Below are 13628 nucleotides of genomic sequence, written 5' to 3'. Positions count from 1 at the left end.
TCTGTGATCTCTGTATTTCTTCTTTTATTTTCCCTTAGGCTTTTTTTGACATAGGCTTTTTTACAGCGAATCGGCCTGAACTGGTCGTGGTTAAAGGAGGATGTTCTACTGTGACATACAGGAAAAGCTCCAGGTGGGGCTGCCCAGGCCGCGCCACCTGGTTTCACTGCCTTACCATAACCTCATCATCAGGTCCATCCCTGAGAGAAAGGAGGAGAGCACGCAAAACCAGTCCCAGATGTCATTGGAGAGGAGTTCGGGGTGCACGTTCCGGACCAAGTTTGTGGGAAACCTGCTTTAGAGAGAAGGGGGAAAAAATTGAGGACAGGGTTTAGAGGAAGAAAGAGAGAGGGGAGAGAAAGAGAGCTAGAGGTAGAGTGATCTATAGAGCGAGGAAGAGAGGGAGGGTTAGAGGTAGAGAAGGGGCTTTTTGATGTCCCTCTGGCCCTCAGGTGATTCTCCTTCCCCTTGATTAGGCTTACTGGTAGCTGGTTTCCTCAGTGCCAGACCCAAGCCGTATCCTCGCCTACCCTACCCACCATCTGGCCCACTCAGCTCTTAAAAACCCCCCATCTGTTCTGCAACACACTAAACACATCTCTCAGTTAGACACTCCACCTCTCTATCGGTGTACAGGACACACAAAAGCACACATTGACATACAACAAAGTCACAAAGTATTTCAAATGGTAGACCTATACCCTATACTTAGTAAACACAAAGAGAACATTATACCTGTGTACTTTCACATGTACTTTCTTCCAGATGCTCACAACTTCTCTCAACTAGGCTACGTCTTTATAGGTACTACAAATAGCGCAATTAGTTCTGCGTTTTCATTGCTGTGAAAAAGTAGGTTCCCTTTATTTAATATTAGGTTTTGGTTGAAGATCTGATAACATTCAGTATCATAAAATATGCAAAAGTAGAGAAAATGAGAAAGTGGTCAAATACTTTTCCACGGCAGCGTAAGTACTAATCTATATTTGCCTAAAGCAATGGTACTTGAACCATAAACACTATAACATTGCCTTTCATAAAACAATGCACAGATGAGGAAAATTAGAGGGCGCATCCTTAGTGCATCACAATAAAAAGTCACAATGTTTTTAATACCACACAAAATCCATCCCTATAATTACAACTCTTTAAATAATGTGTGAGAAGGGATAGCTGGGCTTGATTTCTGTGTCTCTGGGCTTCAAACCCCACATCCTGCTGTCTTTTGGTTAAACTAGTGTCTTAAAAAGGTATTTACTTCCTTCCTATGTCCTTCAACCAGACAACTATTTTTTGTTTATTAGTGAGTTCTTCTTATTAGTGGGTTCCTCTAGTCCCCTCAAACTCAACTCGAGGCCTCAAAGCCAGTTCCACCACATTTTTTCATTGTTCCCCTCTAATCAGGGACTGATTTAGACCTGGGACCACAGGTGAGTGCAATTAATGATCAGGTAGAACAGAAAACCAGCCGGCTCCGGACCTCGTAGGGTCAGAGTTGAATACCCCTGCCCTAGTCTATATGATCAATTTCCTATCCCATCGTCACAGACACTCAGAGGGGCTGGAGGGTGGGGAGGTGCTTGTGATAGCCTATAGTTTTCAGTGATAATATACGTGTACTGAATGTGTGTGTTCTGCCCTCAGTGCCTTGGCACTCACCACCCATGTCCAATGATTTGCCTGAAAACACATGAGCTCATCCAGCATGACCATCTAGCCTCAGGTCACATCTTATCTGCACAGATGGCATGGCTGTATGACACTCAAAGACATGCACGCAAGATCACACGCGCGCACAAACTGGCATGCACTCCCACACACTTCTTTCCCCCTCCGCTTTCCAGCTGTCCGTGAAATACATGATGGACCGGATTTCTGGCAAATTAAAGCGCAGATTCCAGCGACCTTTTCCAAGAAAACGGTGTAATACTTTGGCCAGCGATGCCAGCCTCCATTCACTGATCTTGGAATAGGATCAGTGAATGGAGCCAGTGTGGATACATGTGCACTTGACTGGTAGCCAAGACTACTGGTTACATAACACAATGAGAGGTGGAGTTAGTGTATGTGGCCAGGGCTGGTGTGTGTGTGTGTCTGTGTGTGGAGCTGGGTCGATGAGGGTGAGAAGTTTATTAGGTACACCCATCTAGTTGGACCCCCCTTTGCCTCCTGAACAGCCTGATTTCTACGGGGCATGAAAATGTTGCTCAATTGGTGGCAAGGGACCTAATGTGTGCCAGGAAAACATTCCCCGCACTGTTACTCCACCGTCACCAGCCTGTACCGTTGACACCAGGCAAGATGGAGCCATGGACTCATGCTGCTTATGCCAAATCCTGACTCTGCCATCAGCATGATGCAACAGGAACCGGGATGATGCAACAGGAACCATCGAACCAGGCATTGTTTTTCCACTCCTCATATTGTCTAGTGTTGGTGATCACTGGAGACGCTCCTTGTTGTTTTTAGCTGATAGGAGTTGAACCCGGTGTGGTCGCCTGCTGCAATAGCCCATCCGTGACAATGACCAACGAGTTGTGCGTTTCTGAGATGCCGTTCTGCACACCACTCTTGTACTGCACTGCTATTTGCCTGTTTGGCATGCCCATTAGCTTGCACGATTCTTGCCATTCTCCTTCGACCTTTCAGTAACAAGCTGTTTTCGCCCACAGGACTGCCGCTGGCTTTGATTGTCGCACCATTCTCAGTAAACCCTAGACACGGTTGTGTGGGAAAAGCCCAGGAGGCTGGCCATTTCTGAGATACTGGAACCACGCTCAAAGTCGCTTAGGTTACTCATTTTACCCAGTCTAACATTCCATTGAACAGTAACTGAATGCCTCGATGTCTGTCTGCCTGTTTTATATAGCAAGCCATGGCTACATGACTTACTCTCTGTAGGAGTGAATTATATTCTTGAACAGCGTGGTGTACCTAATAAACTGGCGATTGAGTGTATATCAGTGGACTGTACTTCAGAGATGGACTGTACTTCAGAGAGAGGATGACGGACACCTGATCTGTGTAACATGAGCTAAACGTCACATCAGCACCACCAGCAGGCCAGTAGAGGACTAACTAGTGAATATTTCACACAGTAAACAACAGAACATCTCTAACAGATCGACATTGGACTCACACACAGATGCAGACATATAATGTATTGTTGTATTAAGCATCTCACTAAGGTAAATCATACCCTCCTAAACAGAAAGTTAAGTGGACAACATACACTACATGGCTCGTTGAACATCTCATTCCAAAATCATGGGCATTAATATAGAGTTGGTCCCCCCTTTGCTGCTACAACAGCCTCCACACTTCTGGGAAGGCTTTCCACTAGATGTTGGAACATTGCTGCGGGGACTTGCTTCCATTCAGCCACAAGAGCATTAGCGAGGTCGGGCATTGATGTTGGGTGACTAGGCTTGGCTCGCAGTCAGAGTTCCAATTCATCCCAAAAGTGTTCGATAGGGTTGAGGTCAGGGCTCTGTGCAGGCCAGTCAAGTTCTTCCAGACCAATCTCGACAAACCATTTCTGTATGGACTTCACTTTGTGCACGGGGGCATTGCCATGCTGAAACAGGAAAGGGCCTTCCCCAAACTGTGACACAAGGTTGGAAGCACAGAATCGTCTAGAATGTCATTGTATGCTGTAGCTTTAAGATTTCCCTTCACTGGAATTAAGGGGCCTAGCCCGAACAATGAAAAACAGCCCCAGACCATTATTCCTCCTCCACCAAAACTTTACAGTTGCCACCGTGCATTCCCTTGGCATCTGCCAAACCCAGATTCGTCCGTTGGCTGCCAGATGGTGAAGCGTGATTCATCACTCCAGAGAACACATTTCCACTGCTCCAGAGTCCAATGGTGATGAGCTTTACGCCACTCCAGCTGACACTTGGTGTCACACAGCCAGGAGTGGTGGGTGTGGAGTCAAGCGCAGAGAGCAGAGGATAATGGGGGAAACCAAACTTTAATACGGTATCCAAAAAGTAACGCCAAAACCAACAGGTGAAAACAAATATGTCCAACCCAAAACTGAGCTCCAAACAGTCAGTGAACATAACACGCAACCAACCTAGACTAACAGAGAACAAGCCCGCACAAAAGCAGGCGGGCCTAACAGGCTTAAATAGTCCTGAACCAAAACAAACAAGAAACAGGTGCAACAAATAAGACATAACAAACAGAAAACGGGATCGGTGGCAGCTAGTAGACCGGCGACGACGACCGCCGAGCACCTCCCGAACAGGCAGGGGGGCCACCTTTGGTGGAAGTCGTTTCTACAATTTGATTGGAGTCCACCTGTGATTGGACATGATTTGGAAAGACACACACCTGTCTATATAAGGTCCCACAGTTGAAAGTGCATGTCAGAGCAAAAACCAAGACATGAGGTCAAAGGAATTGTGTGTAGAGCTCAGAAACAAGATTGTGTCAGGGCACAAATTTTGGGAAGGGTACCAAAACATTTATGCAGCATTGAAGGTCCCCAAGAACACAGTGGCATCCAACATTCTTAAATAGAAGAAGTTTGGAATCACCAAGACTCTTCCTAGAGCTGGCCGCCTGGCCAAACTGAGAAATCGTGGGATAAGGGCCTTGGTCAGAGAAGTGACCAAGAACCTGATGGTCACTCTCAATGAGCTCCAGAGTTCCTCTGAGGAGATGGGAGAACCTTCCAGAAGGACAACCATCTCTGCAGCACTCCACCAATTAGGCCTTTAGGGTAGAGCGGCCATGCGGAAGCAACTTCTCAGTAAAAGGCACATGACAACCCGCTTGAAGTTTGCTAAAAAGGTACCTAAAGGAGTCTCAGACCATGAGAAACAAGATTCTCTGGTCTGATGAAACCAAGATTGAACTCTTTGGCCTGAATGCCAAGCGTCATGTCTGGAAGCAACCTAGCATCATCCCTACGGTGAAGCATGGTGGTGGCAGCATCATACTGTGGGGATGTTTTTCAGTGGCAGGGACTGGGATACTAATCAGGATCGAGGGAAAGATGAACGGAGCAAAGTACAGAGAGATCCTTGATGAAAACCTGCACCAGAGCGGATCTCAGACTGGGGCAAAGGTTCACCTTCCAACAGGGCAACGACCCTAAGCACACAGCCAAGACAACGCAGGAGTGGCTTTGGGACAAGTCTCTGAATGTCCTTGAGTGGCCCAGCCAGAGCCTGGACTTAAACCCGATCGAATATCTCTGGAGAGACCTGAAAATAGCTATGCAGCGACGCTCCCCAGCCAACCTGACAAAGTTTGAGAGGATCTGCAGAGAAGAATGGGAGAAACTCTCCAAATACAAGCATGCCAAGCTTCTAGCATCATACCCAATAAGACTCAAGGCTGTAATCACTGCCAAAGGTGCATCAACAAAGTACTGAGTAAAAGGTCTGAACACTTATGTAAATGTGATTTAAAAAAAAGTTTTTATACATTTGTCAAATATGAAAAACCTTTTTCCCTCTCTGTCATTATGGGGTATTGTGTGTAGAGGATGAGAAAACAAACACAAAAATCTATTTTAGAATGAGGCTGTAACGTGACCTAATGTGGAAATAGTGAAGGGGTCTGAATACTTTCCGAATGCACTGAATGTGTGTGGGTGCATGACTGCGCACAAAACTAATTGAAATCATGACCTCTCCCTGTTCAGTTATTGATTTACACTTCATCACTCTCTCCCCATATGTGTGTGTGTGTGTGTGTGTGTGTGTGTGTGTGTGTGTGTGTGTGTGTGTGTGTGTGTGTGTGTGTGTGTGTGCGTGTAAAGAGAGGAGACTTGAATAATGGTGCCTTATTCATTGGGACAGGATAGTGGGATGTTTTTTTTAAACGATGGGAGGGCAAGATAATATTGAGAAGAGAATGGACTAATAGAATATGAATAGCCTGGAGTGGAAATGGGATTGTGTCTAATGAGATGAAAGAGGGTAGTGTTGGAATGAGATGAGACAGTATCCTACTCTCACTTCTCCAGCAGTAAGCTATTGGGGATAGAATGGAAGGGGTTTAGTGAAGAGGCGCGGTGTGCACGGTTCTCTCATGTTAATAGACATCATAATGACACATTCTCTTCTGTGGGAGAGACAGACGGGCACTCTGACTTAGAGGCATTATGTTGTAACGCTCCTACCTTTTCTTGTGTGACTAGAAACGGTCAATGGTACCACAGGTTACCTATTAGTTATCTCTTTCTCTCTCCCTCCCTCCCTCACACACACACACACACACACACACACGCCAAATCATTTTACAAATTGAAATGAAATGCTTGAACTGACTAGTTAAAATCGAAACAATTTCCTCACCAAATCTTACACTCAAGTAAAGAGACGCTAAACGTCCTAATGTGAACAGTTAATTGTGTGTACATGGCAACATGTGCTCACATCAACCGCAACTCTCAAACAATAGCCAACCAATGGCAAAGTGTACCCTACTTACCCACAGCATCGCAATCTCACGCTTTAGACACACAATATTTAACAATAATCCTTGTAATCTCTACGTACCTTTCAATTTCATTCATCCATTTCTCTTAATTCCAGCGGAGGGGTTCGCTGAAGCGCACGGTGCGGTACCCAAACCTGGACCGGTCTTCGAGCTCCTGAGTCCGTGAACACCAGCCTAAAGAGTGTGTGTATGTGTGTGTGTGTATGTATACTCTGACAGGAACAGGATCCGCGAGTCCGCCCCGGTGATTCCTCCGCCTCTCCTCTCGCAACTCACATAATGGATGTGTTGTTACCTGATTCAGCATGCCATTAGCATAAGAAACACTACTGGCTTTCATACCAGCCTGGTCTCATAGACTAGACTTAACATAGTAAACATAAATCCGGTACACTCAAATTAGTGTGATAAAGTAAGTTTGGTATGGTTACATAAAACAGATTGTTAGAGCAAATGCTAAAGTAGGTTAGTTGGTCAGAGTGGATGGGTAGGCATACAACCTGAATGTTTAGCAACCCAAAGGTTGTGGGTTCAAATGTCATCGCAGACAACTTTAGCATTTTAACAAATTAGCAACTTTTCAACTACTTAGTACTTTTTCTCTATTTTGTATGTTAGCTAACCCTTCCCCTATTGTACGTTTTGCAAATTCGTGACATAATATGAATTGTAATTCATAACATATCATGGAACAGCCCAGCCTCACATCCAATTTGCGCATATATGTACAAAATGTATTTCAGCAGATTTTGTGCGTTTTTGTGTGGTTCAATTAGTGCGAAAATACAATAATTTATGTGCTACTTAATTTGTGCGAAAAGACACGAATTTAACCAGTAGGCACACAAGCCTTTGCAACAACCATATACGCGACTATACCTTACCCCAACCTTAACCCTAAACTTAACCATTCTACTAACTATACCTAACCCTAACTCCAACTGGACCTAACCCTAACCCCCACCCTACAGACAGACAACTCTTTAACCCAACCAATGGGTCAATCTACAAGTGGGCAACCACGGGGCCCACAACTTTGGCCGGCCGCGCCCGGACCCCTCCGGCCTACGCGCATATGTGTGGAGTGCACCCCCTCCCTTCCCCCCTCCGGTTTCCACGTGTCAGAGATGGAAGTGGATCAACCGACTCAAAACTAGAAACCAAACTCCTAGGTTGCACTATGCTTTCCACATCCGTTGACAAGCGGACCTAGACATCATGACCACACCACTCGATATGGACACATGGCAACCAACCGAGGACCAAACCTGCATAAGGTGCGCAACTCAAGGGATTTTGCCTGATCCTAAATTAAATACATGGCAACCAACCGAGGACCAAACCTGCATAAGGTGCGCAACTCAAGGGATTTTGCCTGATCCTACATCGAGTTTAAGAACAGAAATTAAATATCGCGTCTATATGGTTGTTGAAAAGGCTTGTGTGTAGCCTACTGGTTAAATGTGTGTCTTTTCGCACAAATTAAGCCAGAAAAACGCACAAAAATTCACAAAATTCGCAAAAATGCATTTTGTACATATATGCACGAATTGATTGTGAAACTGTGTTGCATGGAAATGGGTGAAGGACATCCACAAATTAAAACATAAGCCAACCACACAAAACGTAACATATCATACTAAATTAAGTATCTCGGATACTCTTACAGAATAATACGAAATTCTCTGAGACCAGGTTGTTCATACACAGACCAGCAAGAAAGTAGACTTATTTGATTGAATCTCTAAATGCATTAGACATGTGGATCTGGATTTGTCTATGCACAATTTCAGTTGCGTAACTTGTGCTGTATTTTATTTGGTCTGGCCCTGAAATAGACATGACAATCCCATGTGAAGAAATCGGGGAGATGAGAGTTGAGATACGCCCCTGACACACAAGCATGCTATAAAGCGCTCCACACTCGATTCTGTCCTTTGATCTAGTATGAACAAGTAAAACTGTGGTGGTGAAATATCAAACGTAGGCCTACTGTTCTTGGCTAACATGCATGTGGAAATAAATCAAGATCAATTTGATGGATAAAAGCCTAATCCTTTTTGCTCCCAACATCAGGTCCATTATTTTCGGTAATATGAGTCTCTTGTCAGTTAAGGAAAGGAAGTACTGAGGTCCTCCTGTTGCAACTCTGTTCTGTTGACAATGCGGTTTAGAAGAAGAGCTGAGCAGCGGTATGAAAACCACATCCGGTGCTACAAAATAGTGGTTTATTCATCAGGGCTGCACTCACGACTCACACAATCCCACTGGCTGTGTCTCGAAGCACACTGAGAACCGGTCTCAGAGCAGTGGTTGCGGTCAGACAGTTCATTTGGATACTTGGGAAGTCTGACTCAAGCAAATCAAATCAAATGTTATTGGTCACATACACATATTTAGCAGATGTTATTGTGGATGTAGCGAAATGCTTGTGTTCCTAGATCCAATAGTGCAGTAGTATTTAAAATGATTCACAACAATACACACAAATCTAAAAGTAAAATAATGGAATTAAGAAATATATAATATTAGATTGAGCAATGTCGGAGTGACACTGGCTAAAATACAGTAAAATAGAATACAGTATATACATATGAGATGAGTAAAGCAGTAAGTCTATGTATATAGGGCAGCAGCCGGTGCAGGGTTGCGCAACAGTGTGGAAGCCGGGTGGAAGCCGGCTAGCGGTGGCTATTTAACAGACGGATGGCCTTGAGATAGAAGCTGTTTTTCAGTCTCTCGGTCCCAGCTTTGATGCACCTGTGCTGACCTCGCCTTCTGGATGATAGCGTGGTGAACAGGCTGTGGCTCGGGTGGTTGATGTCCTTGATGATCTTTTTGGCCTTCCTGTGACATTGGGGCTGTAGGTGTCCTGGAGGGCAGGTAGTTTGTCCCCGGTGATGCGTTGGGCAGACCGCACCACCCTTTGCCATACCAGGTGGTGATCCAGCCCGATAGGATGCTGTCAGAAATCTGTGAGGCTTTTGGGGGCAAGCCACATTTATTCAGCCTCCTGAGGTTGAAGAGGCGCTGTCGCGCATTCTTCACCACACTGTCTGTGTGAGTGGAACATTTCAGATCGTCAGTGATATGTATGCCGAGGAACTTGAAGCTTTCCACTTTCTTCACTGCGGTCCGGTCAATGTGGGTAGGTGCGTGCTCCCTCTACTGTTTCCTGAAGTTCACGATCAGCTCCTTTGTTTTGTTGATGTTGAGTTAGAGGTTATTTTCCTGGCACCACTCTCCCAGGGTCCTCACCTCCTCCCTGTAGGCTGTCTCGTCATTTTTGGTAATCAGGCCTACTTATGTTGTGTCATCTGCAAACGTCATGATTGAGTTGAAGGTATGCGTGGCCACGCAGTCATGGGTGAACAGGTAGTACAGGAGGGGGCTGAGCACGCACCCTTATGGGGCCCGTGTTGAGGATCAGCGAAATGGAGGTGTTTTTTCCTACTTTCACCACCTGGGGGCGGCCCGCCAGAAAGTCCAGGACCCAGTTTCAGAAGGCCGCGTTCAGACCCAGGGACCTGAGCTTAACGAGGAGCTTAGAGGGTACTATGGTGTTGAATGTTGAGCTATAGTCAATGAAGAGCATTCTTACATAGATTCCTCTGGTCCAGATGGGATCGGGCAGTGTGACTGCGATTACGTTGTCTGTGGATGGGGGGGGGGGCAAATTGACGTGGGTCTAGGGTGTCAAGTTAGACGTGATATGATCCTTAACTAGCCTCTCATTGTCAGTAAGAATTTGTTCTTAACTGACTTGCCTACTTAAGTAAAGGTTAAATAAAAAACATTAAGAAGCAAAAGAAAGCCTCTCAAACCACTTCATGATGACAGAAGTGAGTGCTACAGGGCAATAGCCATTTAGCTCAGTTACCTTTGCTTTCTTGGGTACAGGAATAATGGTTGACATCTTCAAGCAAGTGGGGACAGCAGACTGGGACAGAGAGAGATTGAATATGTCCGTAAACACTCCAGCCAGCCGGTCTGCACATACTCTGAGGACAGCGCAAGTGATTGTGTGCCATGCATTCAAGCAGTGTAAACTGGTCAAACAGCCGAAGGGGTTTTAGTTTGCTCTCTGGGCAAAGTGATATATCATGGTCCCATCAAGAGGAGCTAACCAATATTGTATATTGTCAGTGTTGTCTAGCATCGGAGGGACTCTTTGCCTCATACCTGGTAAGACTATAGCTTCGCAGAAGCCTACATGAGCAAACTATGTTCTCTGCCGAGAGGTCTTGACCTATATGGCACAGGTGTGAGCTCGCCCCGTAATCATACGCTCACTAGTTCAAGCCTCTTTAATGACTAAATTGGCGGCAGCTCGCTACAGTTACATAGAGCAGCTGTCAGACCGGTGAACAAGTTTGAAAGGTTGCTCTGATCACCTGTTGCCCACCTTGACAAATAAAAAAAACTTTAATCAAAGCCCAAATAGACATTTCCATGGTCAAGACGGTGTCCTAAAGGCACTTCAGTTGAGTAAGGACGGCACATTTCTTCCACAGATTCAACATAATTCCCCATTATTGCAAAATATTCAACCGAAGACCGAATGGCCCACTCAGCACTATATAGGCAGTATTTCAGTCAGACCATAATGTAATCGGAGGGGAGGAGCTTACTTAGCTAGGGCTATGCCTATGGCATTTTGAGAGATGTGTTTAACACAAAATTCCTCCAATTTGTAAAGCCTCATTTACTTCAAAGAGTCAAATTCAGCTTAACATTTGGTAAAATCCCCCTCAAACTATAGTTTCCCTGTTTGACATACTGCAATAGCAACTCTCTTAAAATGTTATTTTAAAAGGGCATTGTTTCCAATAAATGTTCTCCCAAAATAAGGTTGAAAAACATACAACCTAGGAGGCAATGAGAGGTAGTGCTGTTTCAAACAATTTATAGCTGAGGATGTAGTCTCATAGGTGAGTCTATGGCGACATCTTGAGGTATTAAGTGAACTTGCCATAAAATCACTGAAATAAAGTGCAAAGATATTAGTATTACCTTGTTCGTTTACAGTCATCAAGAGGACATTTTTCAATTCACGTACATCAACATGATTTGTCATGATAGAATCTCTGGAGCCTGCTTTGCATGATTACAAGAAGGCCCTTAGGTAACCTTAAAAACAATAAAATCTACAGAGACTGGGATGTGTGCTGAGTGACTAGACTATCATAATCAAAGTTGAGGAGCTTGCCAATTTACAAGTAAAACAAAATGATGCTTAAATGCAAAGAGGTGCAAAGGCAATGAGGAGTGACACTCAGGTGTATTAGCCAAGGTGGAAATACTATCCTATGGGCTTTTCTAGAAGCATGCTAATGACACACTGGGGAATGACAGTGACATGAATGTTCCATACATAACACAACAACACAAGACTCCACAGTCAACAATAACTACACTGTAAACAGACAGCAAAGGATTTAATTATTGTGCATTTTAAGTCATATAAAACAAAATATAAAAATAGCCGAACACCTCAAAATATGTATTCTGAAAATATAAGCCACTCATATCTGTTCATTGTTTCTATTGTAGCTGTTATTAGCCTATTTAAGAAAGAAAAAAAGCCCTATTTTGTTGTAGTGCAGAAGTTTAGTATTGCCACTATTGTTCAAAAATAATTGTTTTTATAAGTCAGAAGAAGGAAGGTGCTCTATAATGTATAACTATGTACTCTAGAATGTCTATAAAGCTTTAAAGTTCTGGAACACTTCGGCCACCTCCAACCAGCTCCTGAAGCAGGCTAGTCCCTGGTCCCGGATCTGTTTCCTTCCCTTGTCTGTGATCACGTCTCCATTCTCCTTCACAATCACCAGCTTAGGGACCGCTGTGATATTGAATCTCTTCTTTAAATCACTGGAGGGAAAGTGGAAGAGCACAGGGCATAATCATGACTTTATAACTCTATGGATTATACCATACAAAATACAAGTCCCAATCTAGCAGAGGAATACAGTAGGCTAGCCTTGCTGAGCTCCAATCACTTGTCTCATCAGGCAGGTAGACATTGCCCTATTTTTAAACCTAATCCCTCAAAGGGTGACCCATAAACCTCTTACAAAGCCTGTTGCTTACAATCGCTGTACTATGGCTAGACAGTGGAGGAAAGTATATAGGCCTAAAACCAGTTCAACCATGGTTATCAATACTATCCCTTTCCAATAACTCAAATGGGAATAGGCTACATGAAAGATGAGACAGTCATAAGAATTTACTGTTTGTATTGATCCGTCCAAGGCAGGGCCAGCCAATCTCCGTGCATGTCATGATAATACTCCACCATATCATCACTCGACTTGTCAGAAGATATGAAAACGATTTCTAGCTGTGCAGGTGGTTCGCTCTCCTCGACAAGTTCCGTGTAAAAATCGCATAGAATAGGGGTGAAATCTCGACAAGGCGGGCACCAGCCGGCAGAAAAGTATATTCCCACTACTTTATTCCTGAGAGCTTCTTCTGGGTCTATAAGATCCCCTTCTTTATTGAGGAGAGTTTTCCCAACAAATACCTCCACCATGGTCGGATCAGTGAACACGCGCAACAGTAACGAACTAGGCAACTGTAGCCAAAACCAGTTCAGGACGGTCACCGTTGCAGCTTTACTCGCCGTGAACCGTTACTTTGAAGCAAGACGCTTAATCACTCGTCCAAGTACAACACGGGCATAGTTTTCAGTGTTCAATCACTATTTGAATCACTTTACTCCCTGTCATAACCTGGTCATAACAAACTGTACTCACTGCTGTGTGGCGCTTGCTGCTGTTGGTTGGCTTAAAAAAAACGGTCAATTTGATTGACATCTCGTGAGGCCAATCAGTGTCCTCCGTCCTCTACAGAACTATTTAAAGGTACAATCTGTAATATTAACACAATACAAATAACCTCATGAATATTACAGACTATCTATTAGACTAGAGTATGACGGTAGTAAACTTCTTTAAAATAAATACCAAAGTCTGTCATCCCTAAAAGGAGAGAAACCACGAAGAGAGAGACCAACATACAACTTCACATAAAGTTTTAATTTGTTCAAATGTTATATGGATACTTACATAATAATTATATAAAAAGTATATGTTTTTAAATGTGTGTATACCTCTACATTCAAATAAAATTAACTATCTACATTCTTCAGAACAATAAAAGAT

At 44.1% G+C, this 13628-nt stretch overlaps 2 protein-coding genes across 6 annotated transcripts in view; both read right to left on the bottom strand.

The window, feature by feature from the left end:
• LOC110523911 (chondroitin sulfate N-acetylgalactosaminyltransferase 1) overlaps positions 1–6767 on the bottom strand; it is a 35367-nt gene extending 28600 nt beyond the window's left edge. Inside the window, exons 1-2 of one of the 5 annotated variants that reach the window (XM_036977632.1) lie at positions 6522–6767; positions 176–292 (exon numbers count right to left, since the gene is read on the bottom strand). The gene's annotated coding sequence lies outside the window, so the exon portion shown is untranslated. Of the gene's footprint in view, positions 1–175; positions 296–6521 lie in introns of all 5 variants that reach the window. The other 4 variants (XM_021603056.2, XM_021603054.2, XM_021603053.2 and 1 more) reach the window with 4 other exon arrangements.
• A 5107-nt stretch (positions 6768–11874) lies between these two features.
• On the bottom strand, positions 11875–13263 carry nxnl2 (nucleoredoxin like 2). Its single transcript, XM_021603052.2, has 2 exons — positions 12696–13263; positions 11875–12336 (listed from the first exon to the last, which is right to left on the bottom strand). The coding sequence occupies exons 1-2, from the start codon at positions 12995–12997 to the stop codon at positions 12165–12167; spliced, it is 474 nt and encodes a 157-aa protein (XP_021458727.1). The 5' UTR covers positions 12998–13263; the 3' UTR covers positions 11875–12164.
• Between the last annotated feature and the right edge of the window lie 365 nt (positions 13264–13628).

Source organism: Oncorhynchus mykiss, chromosome 5 (genome assembly GCF_013265735.2).
Source record: "Oncorhynchus mykiss isolate Arlee chromosome 5, USDA_OmykA_1.1, whole genome shotgun sequence".
NCBI lineage: Eukaryota > Metazoa > Chordata > Actinopteri > Salmoniformes > Salmonidae > Oncorhynchus > Oncorhynchus mykiss.
Note: the sequence above shows the minus strand (reverse complement) of the source record. Positions and strands in the feature narration are given on the sequence as shown.